This window comes from Neurospora tetraspora (assembly GCF_033439725.1).
Source record: "Neurospora tetraspora strain CBS 560.94 chromosome Unknown B0H65scaffold_3, whole genome shotgun sequence".
Lineage (NCBI taxonomy): Eukaryota > Fungi > Ascomycota > Sordariomycetes > Sordariales > Sordariaceae > Neurospora > Neurospora tetraspora.
Window position 1 is genome coordinate 4,473,517 of NW_026944385.1, and position 22,473 is coordinate 4,495,989.

General features: G+C 53.0%; 5 protein-coding genes across 5 annotated transcripts; 3 read left to right on the forward strand and 2 right to left on the reverse strand.

The window, feature by feature from the left end:
* Positions 1–558: 558 nt before the first annotated feature.
* On the reverse strand, positions 559–1,272 carry B0H65DRAFT_548223 (uncharacterized protein; the record flags this gene model as incomplete). The annotated part of the gene is made up of 1 exon (XM_062829566.1): positions 559–1,272. The coding sequence occupies one exon, from the start codon at positions 1,270–1,272 to the stop codon at positions 559–561; it is 714 nt and encodes a 237-aa protein (XP_062683530.1).
* Positions 1,273–9,232: 7,960 nt separating this feature from the next.
* On the forward strand, positions 9,233–11,202 carry B0H65DRAFT_423357 (ATP-dependent RNA helicase dbp-3; the record flags this gene model as incomplete). Its single annotated transcript, XM_062824448.1, has 3 exons — positions 9,233–10,816; positions 10,871–10,983; positions 11,049–11,202. The coding sequence occupies 3 exons, from the start codon at positions 9,233–9,235 to the stop codon at positions 11,200–11,202; spliced, it is 1,851 nt and encodes a 616-aa protein (XP_062683531.1).
* Positions 11,203–11,276: 74 nt separating this feature from the next.
* On the reverse strand, positions 11,277–13,679 carry B0H65DRAFT_176198 (Rft protein-domain-containing protein). Its single transcript, XM_062821442.1, has 2 exons — positions 11,543–13,679; positions 11,277–11,398 (listed from the first exon to the last, which is right to left on the reverse strand). The coding sequence occupies exons 1-2, from the start codon at positions 13,564–13,566 to the stop codon at positions 11,323–11,325; spliced, it is 2,100 nt and encodes a 699-aa protein (XP_062683532.1). The 5' UTR covers positions 13,567–13,679; the 3' UTR covers positions 11,277–11,322.
* A 2,214-nt stretch (positions 13,680–15,893) lies between these two features.
* B0H65DRAFT_441964 (uncharacterized protein) lies at positions 15,894–16,244 on the forward strand (the record flags this gene model as incomplete). Its single annotated transcript, XM_062825553.1, has 1 exon — positions 15,894–16,244. One exon carries the CDS (start codon positions 15,894–15,896, stop codon positions 16,242–16,244), a length of 351 nt encoding a protein of 116 aa, XP_062683533.1.
* Positions 16,245–19,052: 2,808 nt separating this feature from the next.
* Positions 19,053–22,028, forward strand: B0H65DRAFT_176413 (uncharacterized protein). Its single transcript, XM_062821443.1, has 4 exons — positions 19,053–19,757; positions 19,815–20,513; positions 20,567–21,605; positions 21,661–22,028. Exons 1-4 carry the CDS (start codon positions 19,250–19,252, stop codon positions 21,689–21,691), a joined length of 2,277 nt encoding a protein of 758 aa, XP_062683534.1. The 5' UTR covers positions 19,053–19,249; the 3' UTR covers positions 21,692–22,028.
* Positions 22,029–22,473: the final 445 nt, after the last annotated feature.

A 22,473-nucleotide genomic window follows, 5' to 3' on the forward strand; every position in this document is an offset into this window, starting at 1 on the left:
TATCATCGAGCGTAAACCCAAGCCATATCGGACGACCGATGAACAGCGCGGGGAGGCAGGGGAAGGCGGGGCCCCTTCTCGTGCAGCGCGGTAGCCAACGGGAGGCCTGGCACTGTGGTATCTCCGAGCATCGATCCGTAACCGCGAAAGAACTCCTGACCCTGATGAGCGTGACGAACGACCCCACCGTTGTCCGGGGGCAGAGCACCCGGGCGCCGAGGAGGTACAACACCGCAGGCGGGCACCTTCCCGACGGCATCTCATACGGCAGTCTCGCACTGACGAGACATGATACGAGCTACAGCCGCACACATGATCGCTCTTTCCTTAGCTCTTTCCTTATCGAAGGTCACAACACGGCGGCGCTAGGGTGCCAGACCAGAACCAGCACCAGAACCAGCACCGGGACCGAAAGCGACATGCCCTTATCTGGACCACCAACATCGTGCCCCGAACCATGACCATGCCTGACCACGGCGACAGCAGCTAGCCACCGCGACGATTGGTTCCCCAGCTCACTGTCAGAAGACAAGCGAGAACACAAAGAGCAAGACGACTTCAATGTGGGGTGGAAGCGGCGATCGAAGCAGCCCACAAGCGAGCGTCACGAAGACTGCTCGAAAGTCGCTGGCCACACAGATCGCCGTATCGGAACTCCAAGCGCCAGCCCATGCCAACTTTGACAGAACACCAGCCGGTGTAGAGACCCTGGGCTTCATGGTATATCAACACCACGAGAAGGGCGCTGTTGGAGATGTTGAAGGCAGAGTTGCACACCATGACGCGCTCGCCAGCCATCAGGTAGAGCTCGAGGCAGAGCTTGACGTGGAAGTTGTTGCATCGGAGGTCGACACCCTTATCTTCCTTCCATCCAGATGGGGAAGTCGCGAGACTGCGAGGCAGACATGCCCTGGGTACGGGAGAGGACGGTCTCCTAGACGGGACGAGGAAGGAAAACTGGGCCCTGGGCTTCGTGGTACAGCAACACTTAATCCGGTATTCCCATGGTCCATGCCCTCCCATAACATCCGCCAACAACTGGAAGCAGAGCTGACGAACATGTAGCAGGGCGACGAAACCATGCTTGGATCCGGAATGTGATGGAGAGGACCGACGAGGCGAATAGGATGGAATGGAGGTGAGGCGAGAGACCGGCGGCACTCTGAAGCTGAGATTGACAGGGAGGGGAGGAAGATAGCCGACAGATGATAATCCCTGGACCAAGAACTTGTCACGACTTGACACACCATGTCCGCTACTTCCATCGTCCATGCCCTTCCCTCGCATGCCATGAACAATCGGAAGCAGAGCTGACGGTCATGTGACAGAGGGAGCCGAACAATGCCTCGATCTGGGACGCGATGAAGAAGACCAACGAAGCGAGTGGGATGGGATGGAAGTGAGGTGAGAGACCGCCCCCCTAGAATTAAGAATAACAAGAGATGAAAGAAGCTGACTGACAGATATAATGCGGGCGAGGGGAATTGTCGGCGATCCTCGACCAAATGGACGGCGACAACGACAATGACGACGACGACGTTGACGGCGAGCACCTCCCGTCGTATTACTGTCTACTGAGTAGGCGACGGCGTGTTTGCGCGGCATCCGCGTGCGACATCGCTGACGAGCACGGCGACTAGCCAGCTCGCTGAGGTGGACATGGACGTGGGCGTGGACGTGCAGTTCATCATCCGACGCGGAACCCACAGCCTTGCCTAGCCTTGCCCAACGTGGATGGCTCGCTTGGGTCAATCGCGCCTGACCTAAACAGCCAGCAACGGGTCGATGGTAGCGATAGAAAAGAACGGCAGACGACAACGACCAGGACGACGAGCACCAGGACGACGAGCACCAGGACGACGAGCACCAGGAAGACGGCGGCCAGGAAGACGACGGCCAGAAAGACGAGCACTTCCTAGCGTACAGTTTCCTCGGGAGGCGACAATGTGCCTGCGCAATATCTGGGCTTCACGGGACATCGTTGGCGATAACGGCGGCCAGCCAGCTCGTGGGCGTCGATGTGGACGTGGAACAGCAGTTCGCCAGCCGACGCGGGACTCGCAGCCTTGCCCGGCCTTGCTCGACCCTGCCAAACGTGAAGAGTCCGCTTGCGCTAAGCGTGCCTGACTCGAAACCGACGTCGGCAATGGGTCCACGGAAGGGAAAGGACAGCTGATGACAGCAACAGTAACGGCAGTGACAATAGCATCGGCAACCTTGGGGAGCTGACGCTCCGTCTTCGTGGTTGGTAGGGCATGGCAACACCCCCGATGCTTACCTCTTCCCTATTGATTGGGCTGCTTTGGGAGAATAGGCGCCAGTAGGTGCTGCAAAGGACTTGAAGCAGGAAGAGAGGCCAGAAGGAGGCCAGCGCTATATCGGGTTACTTCCCAGGTGCGGGGAGGTACGACAGGGAATATGACGACGACAGGGAGTATGACCATGGGTAGGATGACGAGGAAGGGGATGGGTATGAAAAAGAGAGGAAGAATCTGCATGAGCTGAAAAGACAACGAACAAAGAGGGTTGGCAAAACACCACAATAGTGTGACGAGATTGCCCTTGCTTCATGAACGGGAGGTCGAGGAAACTGACCCAAAACTCGGTAAGATCCATGCCACAAAGTTCTAACCCTCAGAAGCCGTGCTAACAGAACTCCATCCTCCAAGAAGAAAAGAAAATCGAGTTCGAGGAAAGTGACGCGCTGCCTCCGCGAACTGGTGAGGATGAACAGCGGCCACGATACCTGCCTCCGTCCTGATGCTTGGGCTGTTCGTGGAGATATAGGTGCTAATGGGCTATAGAAGGACTCGAATAGGACGAAAGAAAACAACAGGAAGGGAAAAGCAAAGAAAGAAGAAATCCGGAAAGAAGACGGGAAGAGGAAAAGAAAAAGGTGGGATCCATGAGAGACGAAAAGCCCATGGGACGAAAACATAACCTCTCAGCCTCGGAAAGAGAAAGTCGAGGAACAGGGACAAGACCTGGTAAGTTCCATGCCACAAAGTTCCGATTCTCAAAGCCGTGCTAACAGAACTCCGTCCTTCAAGAAGAAAAAAGACAACTGAGTTCAAGGAAATGCTGCTCAGACCTGACGAGCTGGGACCTGTTCCCTCTGACGGTGAATCGCTCTGTGGTCTAATCGACAACGGCTGACCATTCTCCAGGGAGCATCGATGGTCGAAAGCCAGGTCGGAAGGCGGATACAACAACTATCCTGCCGTCATTACCGACAACTGAAATTGTGATATCGTTTTCGGACTGGGGTGGGACGGCATTTGGAGAGAGCAAGAGGACGACACACGGCGGCTAGATGGGATGCTAGCAGATGAGCGATGCGTTGTTAACACACACGGTGAGCCCGGAAGTTCGCGACTGCAATTTCCTATGTCAGAGCACGTTAGTTGTAGGATGATGATGAAAGTTCTAACCGTCCTCTCCATTACGACGTAGCCATCGCTTGAATCTCCCCAAGAACGGTTCATTTTGCTTCTTGTAATCTTGATGGTTACTTTTCCCCTTTCTCTTCTTGCTTTTATTTACTCCCAGTGGTTGCCAGGGTTCTTCAAGCGAGCAAGCCCGAGTGGATAGTTGGAGCGTCTGGTGAAGTGACCGAGAAGAAGAGACCAAAGTCATTTTTCAACCATTTTTGACCCGTTGGTGCATCCGATGGCTCTACCCCCAGGGACGAGTGACAGGCAGCTTTGTGGACGTGGCGGTATGTATGGTTTCGTCTGTCAATTACGCACTCGTCGTCTTCGTCCTTGCGCTGAGGTCTTCACTAGGACTGACGCGACTGACTGGCCCCGTGTACTTTCGTATGTCAGGTCATGTCGATTGTAGTGGGATGATGAAAGTTATGACCATTCCGTCCATTGCGACGCAGCCGTTGCTCGGAATCCCTCCGAGGATAGCCCAGTTTGCTGCTCTTATCGTGATCTGAATGATCTCCCCTTCTTCTTTCCTTCTTGATTGTCTGGTTCTCAAGGTGGTTAACAGAGTTCTCAAGCGAGCAAGGCCGAGTACCCCTGTATAGTTGGAGTGTCCAACGAAGCGATTGACAAAAAGAGGCCAGAGTCATTCCCGATCACATATCGGCCTTGACATTGTTCATCACCCTTTCCCAAGTGCTAAACATCTCTCATCGGCTTATATTTTCTGACACTAGTTGGGTATTTGACGGGGACCCAGGATGATGAGCATAGAGTCGCGTTGATCCTTTGCGATGACGGCCATGACGAACTTCATCATCCAGATGAGAATAAGAATGAATATGAAGAGTCTGGGAGCGATGGGATTGTTTCACAACAACCTTCGGAGTCGGAGTGGTGAGATAAGCATAAGCGTGAGTGAGCAAGCGAGACCCAGTTGCTCACTGCGATGGCAATGATAAAGTATTGTTATCAAGAGGAGAATAAGGATGAAAGGCGATAGGTCCAGAGCGGGATGGGTTGTTTGACAACAACTCTTCAGGGTCAGGGTGGTGAGATAAGAATAAGTGTGAGTGAGCTTGTGAGATGCCGATGCTCATATCGATGGCAATGATAAAAATCGTCATCCAGCATGAGAATAAGGATGCAGGCGAAGTATCCAAAAGCGTGATGGATTGTGTGAGAACGTCAGACCACCTTTCGGAGTTGAGATGGTGAGATGAGGGGAGCGAGGGAGGACAGGCCACTGATTCTTCGATGACGATGACGATTATCATTCTCATCCAGATGACGATGAGGATGAAGATGAAGAGTCCGCAAGCGGGATGGATTGTCTGACAACCTCAAACAACCCTTCGGAGTCGCTTCGGAGTCGAGATGGTGAGATCGGAGATCAGTGTCTCAACAACAACCGGGACAAGGAAGTCGACAGCTATGACAGCAAACGCTTGTCATGCAATGATGTTGATCATGATAGGACCGGTTTTGATCCGCTCCTCCGTGTTTTTCTCATGTCCTTTCTGATTTTCTCCTAATGACCGTTGTAATCCAGAAAAGAATGAGGGACGAAGGCGAAGAGTGCAAAAGCGGGATGGATTGTTTGACAACCTTGAACAACCCTGCGGAGTCGATATGGTGAGATGAGAGATAAGTTCGAGCGGGCGAGTGAGTGAGAGGCCGTTGTTCATTCGGGATGGTGATGGTGATGACCTTCCGTATAGTCATACGGATGATCCAGAAGTTGTCGGCGATGAGTGAGCTTTAATCGGAAAGTGGTTGCTCAACAACAAAGGGGACGATGCAGTCGACAACCACGACAGCAAGCCCTTGTTATTCAAGACTGTTGATCATGATAGGACCGTGTTTGAACCACTCCTCCATGTTTTTCTCGTGTCCTTTCTGGTTTCGCCCATGCCTGAGTGTTTGACATCACTCCATTGATGCTCGTGTGGTTTCCGTCTCAGGAGCTATGCTCAACAGGGTCCGTGTGTTGGGAAGAGAGGTACAGTTGTGGACCACAACAGGGGAAAAACGACCCCGGAAATAAAAAGTGAAAGGTGCAGGGAGACATGAAACGTGAGGAAGGAATTGGGAAAGGGTATTGCAACGTGATTCTGTTGGAACTTTGACTCAGTGCAGGACCGCCTGAGTGAAGAGGCGGAGCGGGGATGGAACGGGGATCAAGAGGAGAAAACAAAAATTCGCGAGCTTTGCTTCGACAGGTCATTTAGTGACGGTCTTAACTGAAGCAAGTTGGCTTCGTGGCAAGTACGCCGGCGCCTGTGTGATGTCGGACTCCGAAGATTGCGCGTATATATATATGCCCCTGAGAATAATTGTTGATGCATTTCCTGATCCATCTTCCTCCGAGGACGAACGGAAATCCGGTTTCACATCATCGGCGGTACTTTTTTACCCGGCGGTTTCTCACCTTACTTAGGGGTTTGTTCCTTGAATGCTCTGTATGTTTTCCTCCTGTTTTTCTTCGTTTTTTTTCTCTCTTTTTTTTTGTGTGTGTTCTTGCTTGTCAAGCAATCCGTAGCTGGTGCTCGTGCGCTTCTTCCCCTTTTTCTTGCATCGTGTGTTTGTTTTGATGGTCTTGGGCCTACTTCTCGAAGTCGAAATGTGTAGTGGCGCCTTTTGAAGTGACTGTATCTTGAGATGTGACCATGCTGGAAAGCTATCCAGGAAATCACACAAAGAACCCAAAGATGACAACGAAGCCGGGATATGGAGCATCACAAGGCCATGGTGCAGCGGGGAAAAGGTGAACCTGACAATAACGGGCAAGTACGGCAGTCTAGGCAAATGTGCCATTCCCCATGCCCATCACTCTCCAGGGCAAGTTTCACTTGGAGTCCTGCTTCTTTGGCTGCTGGCAGATATTTGCCCGTTTCGGTGTGACCTGATTTCCTCAGGAAATAATCATTTGCCGACTGTATAGCAGATGGCCGCAGGCAGTGTTGGTATCGTTACAATGGCGATCAGGACGGTTAACGTAGCGTTTGATAAACAGCACACCGGCGAGGCATCACGAGTAACACGACATTGCCTCAGCTCGAGCTGGTTGCGCTCCTGGACTGAGAAAACGAGCAGTGTCTGTGGCCTTTGTGACCAAGCAGTCCAAAAGTGTCGAGAATCCGGACCTTCTTGCTTCTGGACTGCTTTCGAGGCTGTTCTGATCGAGCATGGTGTGATGGAGGGTGGTAATTTAAATGTCCATATAGTTCCGTAAGAAACGAACAATTCATCACTCTGGTTTATCCCCTTGAAAAGGCAACTGGTGGCTGGTCCCAGTCTTCAAATGCAGAGATGTGACTGAAACCACACTCTTCGAAGTGTCCTCTGGAGCCGGAGTACGATGGCTTAAACTCGAAACTGTCGGAGCAACGGGTGAAGAAGATTTTGGTCTCGGGTCCTCCAGACTGTGGATCCAATACGGCCAATTTTGACAGGGCCTGAAAACATCCTTGAGTAAGAATTGTCCGTTTGGTACGAGATGTTGTTTCAGCTTCCCCTGAACCCATAAACAAGCTCTTTGAATCACCGGGAGTGCTTTGTTGCATGGTCATGCCAGGGGTAAATCGAGGATTGGACACTCTCGTCTCTCGACCTGCCCGCATGCGCAGGTACCAAGCCGATTCGGTAAGGAACAGTCCATCTCTGCTCTGACACCTCAAGCCACGGAGAATTGTGTCGCAAAAAATGAAGCCCAGCGCGTTGATTTCTGAATCAAAGCCCTTCAGTCTTTGGCCACCACTTCTTCCACCGCGAGACAGACGTATGCAGAAGGGCTACCCGGTTGCAGAAGCTTCAACGCAAAGATCGCATCTGGTCCTCTTCACAGATATCCGGCGGCGACTGGCAAAAGGCCTGACAAGGGGCGAAAATGTAGCACAGTCAGATCTTGCGCGGCCGACCAACACTCGGTCAGCGCTCAAGGCGTTGTCGGAAAGCCTTGTAGCTCTGTCAAAAGCCTTGCAGCCCTGTCAGGAGCCTTGCTGCATTCCGAGAATGACGAGTAGAGCCTCAGAACGGAGAACAAAGGGGCCCAACAATGACGTTGAGCACAGCGCAGGTTGATGATGTTGTTTCCTGCGAGTATCCCCTGACAAGGGAACGCAACGGAAGCCGGGCAAGGTTGAAGTCTCGTCAAGAACTGGCCAGGACCGAGAAGAGTCCCTGATATGTCATGGCCCTGGTTGAATGCAATCGATACGGCGCACTTTCGTTGTTTTATCGTAGAGTGACAGAGTAACTGGCAAAATGGGAGATCATGACGCAGGGGAAACTGTATCCAAATCGCCAGCGCTCCGAGAAGGTTGCAAGGAGAACCCCGAGGATTCGAGACCATCTATGGATAGACATCCAATCCGCCGTGATCCATCTTTGTGTTGGTCCCAGTTGCCCAAACACATTCTCGTTTCTCGACATCCGAGTGTTTTTATTTTTATTTTTCCATTGTCGTCAGATTGCTGCGTTGTTTCCGCTGTTGCTCCTCCAGGTACCATCACCAGCTAGCTGGTTCGTGGTATCACCGTGCTAGCACATTTGCCGTTGCCAGATGTCGTTTTCTGGAGACGGAGACGTGTCTAGCTAGCACCAGAAGCAGAAAATATTTTGGGCGACATTTCGGGCGATTTGCTGGTTTTGGTGTCGTAGCCAGGACATGGAATATGCCAACGGTATGCACCAATCAGCCAGAGGCATATCAAACGTAGAATACGGCGGCTTGGTCGGTAGGCAGTTGAGGGACGAAAGACAACCGTCGTGGGGCATGGGTGGTGTTTCCCATCACCAACATCGTCGTCGTCATCGTCATCGTGCTCGTCCGCGTGCTCGTCATCCTCGTCAATTTCTTCGCGATTTCTTTCGTTCAAATTCGCTCGTACGATGCTTCAGTCTTTGTGGTTGGGCTCGCAATGTGCCATCAGGATGTGGAAATTATTGTGGGAGATGGAACTACCGCTAATTCTCATTCCCGTCGGATTTATCCTTCCCACATACGGTCTAGTGGTAGATCGGGGAAAGGACCTGCATGCCGGAGCGCCAACGTAGCAGATGGGGCTGACAGACTTAGCGAGGCCACTCAAGACGACTGGCAAGTTCCAGCATGCGGGTGACTCGTAGCGGATGGCAGGACAGCACAACTCCTAAACTTGAGTAGGACTAGTGGGACAGGGGTGGATAAATCCGACGGGAGTGAGAAAAAGCGGTATGTATTCACGCAAGCATTTGTTGGAGTTTGGTAAAACGTTAGAGTTCAGGTGGGAGAACAGAGGCCTGCAGCGGGGGGTTCCAGTAATTAAATCCCCCCGCAGAGCCGGAAACACCACAGTGTTCTTCTGTGCTGACCAACCTAAACTAGACAAAGCAAAAAAAGCTCCAGTTCTGACAGCAAAACAATTCGTAGAGTAATCCGCTATGTCTCCTGATCGCAACCGTATCTTTAACATGACGAAATCGTCCCTTTTCTTAAATTTGGACCATGTAATTGCAAGCTGAATTCATGACAACCTGCAGTTCTTTTCACAGGGCTGCTGGACAAGGTGGAGCTGTGGGGTTTAGACGGGCCAGGTACAGATGCACTTACAGGGGTCATGACACTGACGAAGCTTATCGATAAGGAAATTTTCCCAGCCGTCGCAGTTTGGCAATAACAGAGCGACACCCTTTTGGCTTCCCTTGGACCCTTCTCTCTTGTGATTCTGGATTGTAGCGAGGGTTGTTATTCGACAATCGCCCATCCATCACCTTTCGCCAATCGCTTTCTGTGCGAGTGCGATCTCAACTCTACTACCATGTCTTCCACCAAGAAGCACTCCCGGAGCGAGGGCGAGGAGAAGGATGCCCGTCTCGCCAAAAAGGTCAAGACCGACGACGTCAATGTCGACGGCGAGGTGAAGAAGGAGAAGAAGGAAAAGAAGGATAAGAAAGACAAGAAGGAGAAGAAGGACAAGAAGTCCAAGAAGGAAAAGAAGGAGGATTCCGAACAGCCAGCCACCGAGTCCGCCGATGTCTCCATGCCCGATGCCGACGCCGCCGCCGCCGCCGAGCCCGTAGCCGACAAGAAGGAGAAGAAGAAAAACAAGGACAAGAAGGAGAAAAAGGAGAAGAAGGACAAGAAGGCCAAGAAGTCTGACGAGTCTACGACCGAGGAGTCAACCAGCGCATCCAAGGCGACCACCAACGGCACCACCACTCCCGCCGCGTCTACCAACGGCGTCTACACCTACAAGCAGGTCGACGCCCTCAGCGCTCTCCCCGAATCCGACATCGAGGCCTTCCTCAAGGAGAAGGAGATTGTCATCAAGGATCCTTCCTCCAGCAACCTCCGCCCTATCATGAACTTCTCCCAGCTTCCTCAGTCCAACCTCCTCTCCAAGAACCCCTTCGCGGCCTACACGAACCCGACCCCCATCCAGGCCGCTTCCTGGCCCTTCTCGCTGTCCGGCCGTGATGTCATTGGTATCGCCGAGACCGGTTCCGGCAAGACCATGGCCTTCTCCCTGCCCTGCGTCGAGTCCCTGGCCTCGCGCCCCAAGCCCAAGTTCAACAGCCGCGACCGCACCGCCCATCCCCGCGCCGTCATCGTCTCGCCCACCCGCGAACTCGCCATGCAGACGCACGCCGCCCTCTCCGGCCTCGCCTCCATGGTCGGTCTGTCGGCCGTGTGCATCTTCGGTGGCTCCGACAAGAACGAGCAGCGCAACCTCCTCTACAAGAACAACGGTGTCGACATCATCACCGCCACCCCCGGCCGTCTCAAGGACTTTTTGTCCGAGGGCTCCATCTCGCTGGCCAACGTCAGCTTCGCCGTCCTCGACGAGGCCGATCGCATGCTCGACCGCGGTTTCTCCGAGGACATCAAGCTCATCCTGAGCGGCTGCCCGCCCAAGGAGCAGCGCCAGACGCTCATGTTCACGGCCACCTGGCCCTTGGACATCCAGAAGCTCGCCGAGAGCTACATGATCAACCCCGCCCAGGTCACCATCGGCCACAGGACACGTGCCGGCGGCGACGGCGAGGGTAACGGCAACATCGAGCTCCAGGCCAACAGCCGTATCGAGCAAAAGGTCGAGGTTGTCGATCCCCGCGGCAAGGAGTTCAGGCTGTACGAGCTTCTCAAGGAGGCTCAGAAGGGCAGCCAGAAGAACGACAGGATATTGGTCTTCTGCCTTTACAAGAAGGAGGCCGTCCGCGTTGAGCAGTTCCTGGACCGCAAGGGCATCAAGGTGGCTAGCATTCACGGTGACTTGAGGCAGGATCAGCGCACACGCAGTTTGGAGGCGTTCAAGTCCGGTTCTACTACCGTCTTGGTTGCCACTGATGTTGCTGCCCGTGGTCTGGATATTCCCGAGGTCAAGCTCGTCATCAACGTTACTGTGAGTTATCCCGTTAAGTTTACAGTTCAATGACCAAGTGCTAACAAATTGCAGTTCCCCTTGACCATCGAGGACTACGTCCACCGTATCGGTCGTACCGGTCGTGCCGGCAAGCTTGGCAAGGCTATTACTCTTTTCACCGAGCACGACAAGGCCCACTCTGGATCGTGAGTTCCCTGATTTTTCTTTTTCTGCATACAATATTCCCATGCTAACCATATTTCTCTTCCAGCCTCGTCAACATCCTCAGAGCCGCCAAGCAGCCCGTTCCCGAGGAACTCCTCAAGTTCGGCACCACCGTCAAGAAGAAGGCCCACGATGCTTATGGCTCTTTCTACAAGGACGTAGACCCGAACAAGAAGGCGACCAAGATCACGTTCGATTAAAGAGATTATGTAGATACCACCATATGTGAACATTGGAGCCATTTCTGTTATTCTTTCGGAACAAAAATTTCATTGGGCGTCTTTTTTCTATCTCTGTCTACCTGTCTATTTAGTCATTTTTCAAGACTTCTGTTGTTGTCTCTTACCCTGAAGGGCGCGATACCCGCTCAACAAGAATTCCCTTTCGGCGATGGCCCTGTGGTTTCTCGTCGTGTTAGCTTATATTCCACTGATTGAAAGTTGAATGAATGATATATGATTGAGCCACAGCATCTGAACCGTGACCCAACCAATTCATCAAACGAGAACGAGAAAAACAAGAAGAAAAGGGAACACTCACACAGCAACAACAAAAGGCACCGCCACCCCCGCAATCTTGAGCAACTCCCAAACCGCCTCCTTCGCACCTATCACCTCCTGACTTCCTCCCACAACCCTCCCAACAACGCTCCTAGCAACAACCGCAGCCGCCACCGCTCCCGGCTTCGGCAACACCTCCAACACTCCAAACCTCACATTCTCCCCATCCTCCTTCCCCCCAGCCCCATCCTTCCCCTCATCCCCCTTCCCAGTCCCATCCCTCAAACTCCGCTCCTTAATCCACTTACTAACAAACCCCCAACACCACCCAATCCGACAAACCATATTCACCGCATTCGCCAACACAAGTCCCCTAGCCCCCATCCCCCACACTTTCAGCGTCAGATACCCGGTCCCAGCAAACACTAACGAAAAAGCCGTCATGAAAAGTGATTGCCGATGGACCTGCGACTCGGAAGCGACGGACGAGACGAAAGCTTCTAGGATCCCGTTGAGCGCTAGGAGGGGGATGTAATACATGTAGAGGGCTAAAGTGGCGGGGGCGCTGTCGGTAGTTGTAGGGGAGGTGGGGCTGGAGGGGCTGGAGGGGGATGAGGTAGATGAGGTCCAGCGGCGGCCGGCTATCAGGGTTAGGAGGGGGGAGGAGGCGGGTGGGCCGAAGACTAGGAGGGGGAGGGAGAAGAGGAGGTAGGAGTGGAGGAGGGTGGTGAGGGCTGTGGAGGCTTGGGATAGGGCCTGTTGGGAGGGGGAGGGATGCTTGGGAGAGGAGGAGGTGGAAGGGGAGGTGGTAGATGGGGAAGTGGTGGATGAGGAAGAGGTGGGAGAGGTGGGAGAAGAGGTGGAAGAGGTAGCAGGAGTGGTAGAGGAAGGAGGAGTAGTAGTAGAGTCAGCCAACAACCGACTAAAATAACTCCTACTACTCTCCTCAACCGGCTGAAACACCAGTCTGGCTAACAACCCGCCATAGTTATTCGCCAGCGCGTAAACCCCCTGCGCCGTGGGCGTAGACAGGATGCTAACCAGAAAAGTGTCGCCCTGCGTGAGGATGTGCTTGACCACGCTTTGCGCCATCATGCTGGAGGCTAGGTCGAGGGTGGGGCGGTAGAAGTAGCCTAGGACGAAGTCGTCCTTTTTCCCTCCCCCTCCCCCCTTCCCCTTCCCCTTCATCGTCTCTTCTTCCTTCCCATCCCCCGTCCTCTTCTCCTTCTCCAGCTCCCGCTGCTTCTTCTCACCTCCAGACAACAGTCTCGGCAACAACGAAAACCCCTCCCTCCTCCCCAACCCCCACCCCTTCCACAAATAAACCCCCAACAGTCCCACCGCATAAGTAACCTGCCCAACAGCAAACGGCAACGTCCCCATCTCTTTTTGGGCCACCATCGCCCCCCAGACCGCCGTCCCCAGCGTGACCGCGCACCGCAAAAAGGTAGCCACGCTCTCCGCCGCCGCGCGTGTGCCAAATTGAAACCGGATCTGCATCACCGCGAAGCAGGGCTCCGACAATAACTCCAGGATGGCGGCCAGGCCGTAGAGGTACAGACTGGGGACAAGAAAGGGCGTGGAGGCGATGGTGAGGGGGGAAAGCGAGGAGAGGTAGAGGTGGCCGAAGAGAAACGAGAGAGGGAGGGAGAGAGCGAGGGAGAGGTGGGAGAGGTTGATTACTGCTTGCGTTGCTTTTGCGTTTGCGCTGCCATCACTCCCATCCCTCCCAGCTGCTCCATCTTTCCCATCTTTGGCGGTTCCGGAAGGAGTTGTTGCGGTTTCGTCGGAAGGGGTGGAGGATAGAGAAGCGGATAAAGCAACGGTGTCTTGTCGCTGGATGGCTACCCTTAGGGATTCCCGAGCGAAAAAGATGACGGAGAGGTAGTATACTTCTAACTGGGTGGAGACGCCCAGAAGGGAAGCGGTTAGGAAGCGTAGCAGGATTTGGTTGGCGATGAAGGTCAGGGCGCGGGAGAGGATTTGGAGGAGGATGAGGAGGGAGGCGCCGCGGAGGGCGCGGGTGGTGGTTGTTGGTGGTGGTGGCTCTTTGAGGTCGGCCATGTTGCCGTGCGGATTTGGGATGTTGACGGGAGGTTGATGAGCCTCAAGTCAGGGGCATCATGAGTTGGAATGAGATGGACAAGTCTGAATCTGGCTTCAGTTGAGGAAATGACGATTTGACAGCTTGTTGGTCGTCCAACAGAAGAGACTCCACCCGTCCCGCTGCGGTGCCACGTGGCAGCCCTGCTCGCTGTGGAGGTCGTTGAACCCACTGTAATCGGAGAGATTAGGGGCAATTTCCAGGGGTTGCTGGTCCCCTTTTTCTGTTCATCACTTGTCGGGCAATATCGAATTTGAGGTCATCATCATTTTGAAGACAGAGCCGCAGACCGGATACATCCACTGATGAATTGGACAACGACCGCAAGTGATGGCTCTTTCCATACGGACTGTATTCGGCAGTGCGGCTCCGGGACTTCGGAGCTGGTTCTCGGCTGTTTCGTTTTGAGAGAATGTTCGGGATTGCCTCCGGGCCCCGCGACCAGAGCTGCTGGCGGGACGGGAACACAGGCGAACGGCTGTCACATGGAAGCCAAAGCAAATCCAAGCCGTCATGAATCCAAGGAACCTTCGAGTTCCCTCTACTCCATCTCTCCCACTGGGTAGAGCCCAACCCATCAACTGCGGCATCATCTATCTCACTACGCAGTACAAGCAGTTGAGGCGAATGATGGACCACCCAAATCGAATACATCAAGATCGACTCAACGAATTCCTCGTCTCTGTAGAGGTGGTTGTTGAGTCACTGAGCTGACCTCCTCAGGCGCACTTGTACAACAATCAAACCCAACTCCCGTGGATAACCATCTCCCTCAACACATTCGATACAGAGACTATGTATGACTCGGCTCAGCGGCCTAATCAAATAAGCACTGATTCAAAATCGCGATGCTTCTGCGATGCCTAACTCTAATCACGATGATTCCAAATGAAAACCATACATCAGTCAACCTCGACGGCTCGGCCTAGGCAGTCCGTGGCACAGCCCTGCTTGCTTGCCTTACCGCAGTACCTTACTTCTAACGTCAGGTACAGGAAAATGAGGCTTGGCTACCTCTAGAGGTAGGTAGTCGAAGAAGCCCTCGGAAGCCTAAACCGACATATTTTCACATTTCCACATGGACATCTCTTTCTGTTCCAAGATCCCGGTAAAATCATTAGGCTGCAATCTCCACCAATCACCTGGTTTAAGGCCTCCAATAGTTAGCGCTGAAGATATTGCCTTCCCGACCCAGTGGTTTCCAGCAGTTGTTACAAGCCGAAGCCGATGGGATGGTGCCCAGTTGAGACTTGCTTGAGACTTCTCCTGAAACAGAATGAAATCATATGAACAGAACAGTATTTGGGTCTAACGTTCTGGAAGTGGCCTTTGTCTTGTCTTGTCTTGTCTTGTCTTTTCTCAGGACCATTCAGAGGACAGGAGGAGGGTGATGGACAGTGGGCAGTGGGCGGCAGTTCGCAGCGGTTCATCCGAATGGATGGATAGATGAAACTGGTTGAGACTGAAATGGATGGATGGATTGGATGGATGTCTCTAACCTCACAACCCGATATCGCCGATCTCCAAATCTTCTTTCCGCCTTAGTATCATGATGGCCTTGTGATCACGACTGGTAGTTGTGAGCTCAGGTGAGGTGCCAGCGCATAAACGAACGTAACGGCACAACTTGAACCCTTGTGAAGAAAAGAATCCCATTCAGATTGTCCCAGGGCTTTGTTTGTTCCATCCACGAACCCGACCCCCCGCCGCCGTAGACCCCGCGAGGCCCCGTAGTCCCCGGTTTGCCACACAACGGAACTTCGGGTATTCTCGCCCTATCAAACAATTGGTTGTCTCCGAATTAGGATGTCTGTAACAAAGCCATGGAGTGCCGAGTGAGGTGTCAAATGGGAATTTCACCGCTCCGCCTACCGCCTACAGCCTAGAGGTACCGCCGCATCAAATCAGCTGGTGCCGTACGGGGATGGGCGTTGGCGGCCTGGGCCTAATAGGTCTGTCTGGGCACAAATCACAATGAATGGGTGTGGTCTCAGTCGTGTAGGGGTACGACCACCAACCAACCGCCGCCTGGAGGGCGTCATGGTCGATCGCCACTTTGGGACATTCTCATTGTACTCGCAAATGAAACTCACCGCAGCTGGTATAAGAGATGGGCGGTCGCATAAAGGTTTGCCTTTTTGCTGCTGAAAGTTCCGTTTTACAGGACCTTTTGTTGAAGTAACGATGAGATAACCTCAACTTCTCGGACATTATCATCATTCTACTTTGCACGCATCAAGTTTCGAAGAACACTCAAAAATACCCAACTATAACACAACACTCAAACATGCTATACCGCGATCCCATCATCATGCAACACCAACATCAACAAGATCAAAACCAGGGTAGCCAAAGTCAAAGCGAAAGCCAACCCAACTACAGCCAACAAAGCGACGCCAGTCTCAGTCTGAACAGCCGCCGCGGCTACCCCCGCCACAGGATGCCCTATCCTCCCTCCTACCATCGTCTGCTCACCCCGCCTAACGAGGAGTACGCGACGACCTCTCAGTCGAGCATGTCGGAATCACAGCGCTCCATGGGCTCGGCATCGTCTTCAAGACGCAGCATGATGTCTTCGTCGCAGTTTTCGACTATTCCTACGCTGAGGAGACAGGATGCTACTGTTGGTCAGGGCTGAGGATGAGCAGTTTCAATGCGAGGACGATATGCGACTGCCATTCGAATACCACTACGAAGTCTAGGCTTGAAATTATAACAGGCCCGGAGGCCTGTATATCTAGGGCCAGGTAACGGGATGCAGTGGTCGAAAGCGGGGAATCTACCTTGAAGAGACGGGAAAATCCAGACCACGACCGACACGCCCTGGCACCCTGCCGCCCTCCATCCGGGTACGGGGGGGAAAGAGGGGGAAATTCGGAATCATGTGTCAGCACCCTCCGTCCGTCACACCAGTTCTATCAACCTATTTGCGACGAATGAGTGCGACACACACACGAGACACACAGCTGTCACGCTGAGCGGGATGCTTGGCCCGTTTGTCTGTCTGCCTTCCGAGGTAGCACACTTGCACGGGTAAGCTGCGGCGCGGCTGTGAGCGACTGGGCGGGCGCTGCGCCTTGGATGGAATACCAAACTCTTGGGAAGGGCAGATTGTCATCGTGCTGGGAAAGGAAGTGGAGGAAGGGAGGAGATTGAGAGAAGGGGAGAATATGTGATGTTGGTGACTAAGATTGACGACCCAAAACACTGGCTTTGGATGCTGGATCATGATGAAGGAGACGGAGGTGGTGAATCCCTTTAACGGTGAAAATGTGTCATTGTAGCGCGCCCCGCAAGATACCTGGAAGACTTGGTGACGTGGCTTGTCCGCTAAGCACTCCGCCTACATCGTTAGTAAATGCTACCAAGGCTGGGGTCTTCGGGGTACTTGCGAGCCCGAGAGGTATCCTGCAGGAAAATGAGGACCACCGATTGGCTCAAACTTGCATGACGCTAAAATGACACATTTTCACCGTTAAAGGGATAGGGGGGGTTGATTATAGGGCTGTTGGTGCCTGTCAGCCTGTGATGCATCAGCAGCCGATGCGACTATGCGCGTGGGCATACGGCGCTAAACCGGCGGCGGCCCATGTGTAAGATGGCAGGACGCTGGAGGGATGAAGGAGGAAGCCCGGGAAATCTTGTAACAACAGAGCGCTCTGGTTTTTGAAGAGTTAATGGCGATAAATGGTATAGAAAAGGATACAAATGAGGATAGTATATCGACATTGTGTTTTTCAACTCGCTTGTCCTAGAGTGTTTGTGAGTGATACCCCAATATTCTCCGTCGGCGGTTTCGAATGCAATTCCACTTGGAGTTTGTACCTGCAGGCGTTCCGGCATGTCGGCTGAGCACGACCTCGTGTTGGTTGTGAAGTCGCAGTAGGCAACCGTGATATTATTCGGTAAAAAGGCTCCGGATCCTTCACGGATCGTGAAAGTAACCGGCTTCACATGTGGTAGTGTTGTGTTCGGCAATATTGGCTTTGGGCTTGTCTTGATCGGAATCGGAAAGACTACAGTTCCAATATCGATACCGGCGACAAGGTAGTGGGCGATCCGCTTGCAACGGAACGCAGAGACAAACGAAACAAAATGGTCGAGTCGGGGCAGCGGCGACGCGATCAACTGACAACGAAGACTCCGGAGTGAAATGGCGCCCCTGAGTTCGTCATCGGGATCGCCCTCAGCACCGTCGCTTTCCCTTTTTTGGTAGATCTGTCCGTGCTCCCCGCGTCTGGTTGGCCAACCACACGTGGATTGACTGGATTGACCGGATCCACAAAGGCCCTGAACCCACTGTGTGATCTCATCCACTTGCGGATTTCCAATGCCAAGCCTTGAGGACCAGTTGCCAATGTCATTTTCATTTCAGGGCTTTTCCGCTTTTGAAGCTCACGATAACACAGCCACATTTTCCTTGTTGCCGTTTCCCGTATCAATGTGTCCGGTAGGTGACCGATAGTGCGACTCCTTTGGGCATGTCCAAGCATTCCAGTCCGAGGAACATAAGCTCGGAACACGCTGACTGTGGCATCGTTCGTATCATGCTCGTCGTGACAACTGAACAAGGACGCATTGCTGGGAACAAAATTGAAAAGCAAAAAAAAACAAAATGACCGGGTCGGGTGCCAAGTGGAGTGAAAGAACTGGCTCAAAGAGAGCTTGGCACTTGGCAGCATTGCTCGATTCAGCTGCCATTGCAGATTCTCACGCATCCGGCCAGCCCGCCAACCTCCCAAGAATGGATTCCTCTGGACTCTTGGCATGAAATTGGCCTGTTCTTTTCCCCACGGTAAGGAGGACCGCACCGGGTCGCACTGGGATGCAGCTTCCAGTTCTCTCCGGGCCACCGCACATCCACTGCCCAATTGACTTGTACATTTGCCCACTCTTACCCACTCCTGCCCACTCCAACGGTGATCCAACCACTGTTGCTCACTGCGCTGTCCACTGTCCAGTCTGTCCCACTGCACCCGCCGCGCGTTCCATTTCCAGGACCGCAGTTCCAGTTGTTCACTTCAGTTGTTCACAACTTCCAAGGAATCCACATCGGATCCATCGTGGACGTGAGCACCTTCGCTTCCATCTCGACGCTGGTCTTGTTCCCTTTGCCGGAAACAACACACAACATCGAAAAACACCATATCGACATTGTCGAAAGGGGTCAACAGCACCAACACCGTGCCTTTTCCATCGATTGTTGGCAGATTTCACTCGCTACTGGTTTGATTCCAACAAAACTTGATTTCCTGCCTCCCCGCCAACTCGTCCGAGTTCTCGTCACTTGCTCTCCTCCTCCCTCCTGTCGCTCCGTATAACCAACAGTCTTCTCACCACCACGCAAATCCCGACGACAATACCCGTTTCGTGCGTCGCTCTCAATCGCCAGACACGATCCGATACTGATACGTTACGAATTTCACATCCGCTTGATACCATACCGCTGTCGTTTGTGCAAATTAATCTCCGAGTTCCGATTACGAGTTGGGTGGTTCAGTACGATAATGTTGGATTTGTAAAAACCGAAACAAACAATCGACTACTTGGACTTTGATCGACTATCAACGTTAATTTTGAGTTGGGAATTTGGGAAACATAAAACGGATTAGAGTACGACGAAAACCACAAACCGCCGACGACATGAAACTTTGGTCAGCACGACCGCTTGCGGTCCTCGCATCACTCGCGACGCTGGTCGCCCCCTCTTTCGCTCGCGATAGGGAGCTACATTCAAACTCGCTCAACGCCTGCCAGGAAAACTCGGGCTTCACGGCCAGTCTCTTCGATGTCTCCTTCTTCCCCGACAACGGAACAGTCAACATCAACATGCTTGCCACCTCGTCCATCCAGGGCTACGTTGTTTTCGACATCCGTATCTTGGCCTACGGCTACCAAATCATGCACGAGGTTCTTGACCCGTGCAATATCGGCATTGGCCTGGGCGGTTTGTGCCCCATGAACGCGGGCAAGATGGGCAATCCCTTCAGACTGGAGCTCGGCCCGGAGGTCAAGGATAGAATTCCGGGAATCGCCTACACCTTCCCCGACTTGGATGCCACGGTTAAGGTCTATGTCAACATGACGGACGGAGAAATGGCTGGAGAAACTGTTGCCTGCATCGAGGCCAACGTCTCCAACGGCATGACTGGTAGGTTAGGGTTGCCCCCATAATATGCAGGAAAAGTGCTGACTCGGCCTTGTGTAGTCGATCTTATCGGCGTCAAATGGGCCACCTGGGCTGTTGTCTTCTTGGGCATCATGTCCTCTGTCCTGCTCTCTGGTCTCGGATACGCTAACGCTGCCTCCCATGTGGCTTCCAACACGCTGTCGCTCTATGGATACTTCCAGGCCCAGGCCATGATTGGTCTCTGCGGTGTCCATCTTCCTCCTGCTGTGCGAGCTTGGACCCAGGATTTCGTATGGAGTATGGGTATCATCAGAGTCCAGTTCATCCAGGATATCCTCACATGGTATCAGCGGGCTACTGGTGGTACCGCGTCCACCGTGCTTAACTCGCTCGAGACCGTGTCCGTCCAGGTCGAGAAGGTGAAGCGTGCGCTACCAGCCGAATACGTCGATCCCGCTATCAACCTTTTCAAACGGGCGACCGCTATGTTGCCTCGTGCCGCAGCTCATATCGGCAGCAGAATTGCAAAGCGAGCCAACGTCCAGACTTCTTTCGGCAGTTACATCGTCTACGGTATCCAGCGAGTTGCGTTCCGCGGTAAGATCGAGTCAACCAACTTGTTCATGACCAGTTTGACCTTCTTCTACATCTTTGTGGTGTTCACTGCAATCCTGGTCATTCTGTTCAAGGTCGGACTAGAGCTTTTTGCCAAGATGGGTTGGGTTAAAGGCGACGCCTTCTCCGATTTCCGCGCGGGTTGGATTACTGTTCTCAAGGGTGAGTTGCCTTTATCATCAAGGTTGATTTCCGTTTACTGACAATTCCGTTAGGCATCCTTTACAGAGTTGGACTTGTTGGGTTCCCGCAGGTCACCGTTATGTGCATGTGGGAGTTTACCCAAAATGACTCTCCTGCGGAAATGGCCTTGGCCGTCTTCTTCTTCTTTGGTCTCCTGGCTACCCTTCTTTGGGCGGCTTGGAGGGTTATTCGGATTGCCCGCCGTTCGATTGCCCTTCACAGGAATCCCGCCTACATCCTGTTCTCGGACCCTCAGGCCTTGAACAAGTGGGGTTTCCTGTATGTGCAGTTCCGCGCTTCAGGCTACTACTTCATCGTGCCTATCCTCTTCTACATCGTCATCAAGGGCATGTTCATTGCCTTTGCTCAGGCCAATGGCACCCTCCAGGCTATTGCGCTTCTTATCATTGAAGGTGGGGCGCTCATTACCGCTACCGTCATGCGCCCGTGGATGGACAAGAGCACCAACACCTTCAATATCTCCATTTGCGCCATGAACTTCCTCAACGCCATCCTCCTCTTCCTTTTGACGGACGTTTTCGACTTCCCGCCCTTGGTTATTGGTGTGGTGGGCGTGGTTCTCTGGATCGCCAACGCCGTTGTTTGTTTGATCCTCCTTCTCATGCTTATCATCACCACCTCGATGACGCTGTTCCACAACAACCCGGATACCCGCTACCAGTTCATGAACGACGACCGCACCTCTTTCATGAAGTCGAACCCGCAGCTCCACACTCAGTCGGAACTCGAGGCACTGGGTGTCACGGCGCGTGGCGAGAGCAAGCTTTATACCAAGTCTCCCTTGAGCTTTGAGGATGACGATTCGGAGGTATCGGGCCCCAGTAACCCGCTGAACCGTCCAGGGACGGCCGATAGCAACACTGGCAACCCGCATATCCACTCCAACAGGTATTCCGGGCGTTGGAGCAACGACCCGTCCCTCAGGAAGGATGAGCCGTTTGTGCGACATAGGCCGAGCGGAAGCATTCAGACGCCGAGTCCAATGACGGATTCGGCCTCGAGTCTGCCGGGAGGGCGGATTTCAGAAGAGAAACCGCACAACACAGCGAGGTACGTTTGATGGGAATGAATCATGTACCATGTTCAGTTAGCTAACTTGCGACAGTCCTTGGCAACGCGGTGCCGGATATGAATAAACCAACAGAACGACAAACACCAGCGAAGGAAACACCCCCAAAACCTCGTCCACAAGGTCCCCGGAATCTATACCCAATTTTGGCTACCTTATCCATATTCCCACCACTACCCTTTTTTCTTGTACATTTCTTTCTAATGACGGTACCGTAATGTCTAGCCATGCTATGAGCTAATTGTTGCGTTACGGTCTCGAACACACACGCACATCTTATCTTTTAATTACCATCTATCTCTAACGCACACTATTGTCGGTTTTATGATGTGGTAAAAGTGGGGTTGCTTTGCTTTGCTATATCGGTATCATGGGCAGCATGGGATGCTATGTGACTGGATGCCGACATGGGATCTTATCTTGTTTTTGGCGGTGGCGGCGACGGCGGGGAATGGATGGGTAGAAGAACGAAGTCCATTGATGTTGCGTTGATTGGTGTCATGGGAGGTTGAAGGTTGAGCGAAACCCTTTTCTATCCGGAACAGATATGAGAATAGACAGAAAAATGGAATGAAACAGTGTTATAATGCTTTGTTCTCCCACGTTCGGAGGTTCATGAAAGTGAGGTGGTTATGGTCGAGGTGGTGTAAGAACTCGCACATGTACTGACAAGCAGACAACGCAGGGGCAAGCGTCTCTGGTGGCTGTGATGCAACAGTGATTCCATTCCAAAGATCGAATATGATTCGCTGTGGTTATAAAAACGAACAAAAACAGGATGAAACAAGACATCAGCTGAAAGAGGTCGGGATGCCCCACTTTGGCGCTTTAGAGGTATCGTCACCAGTC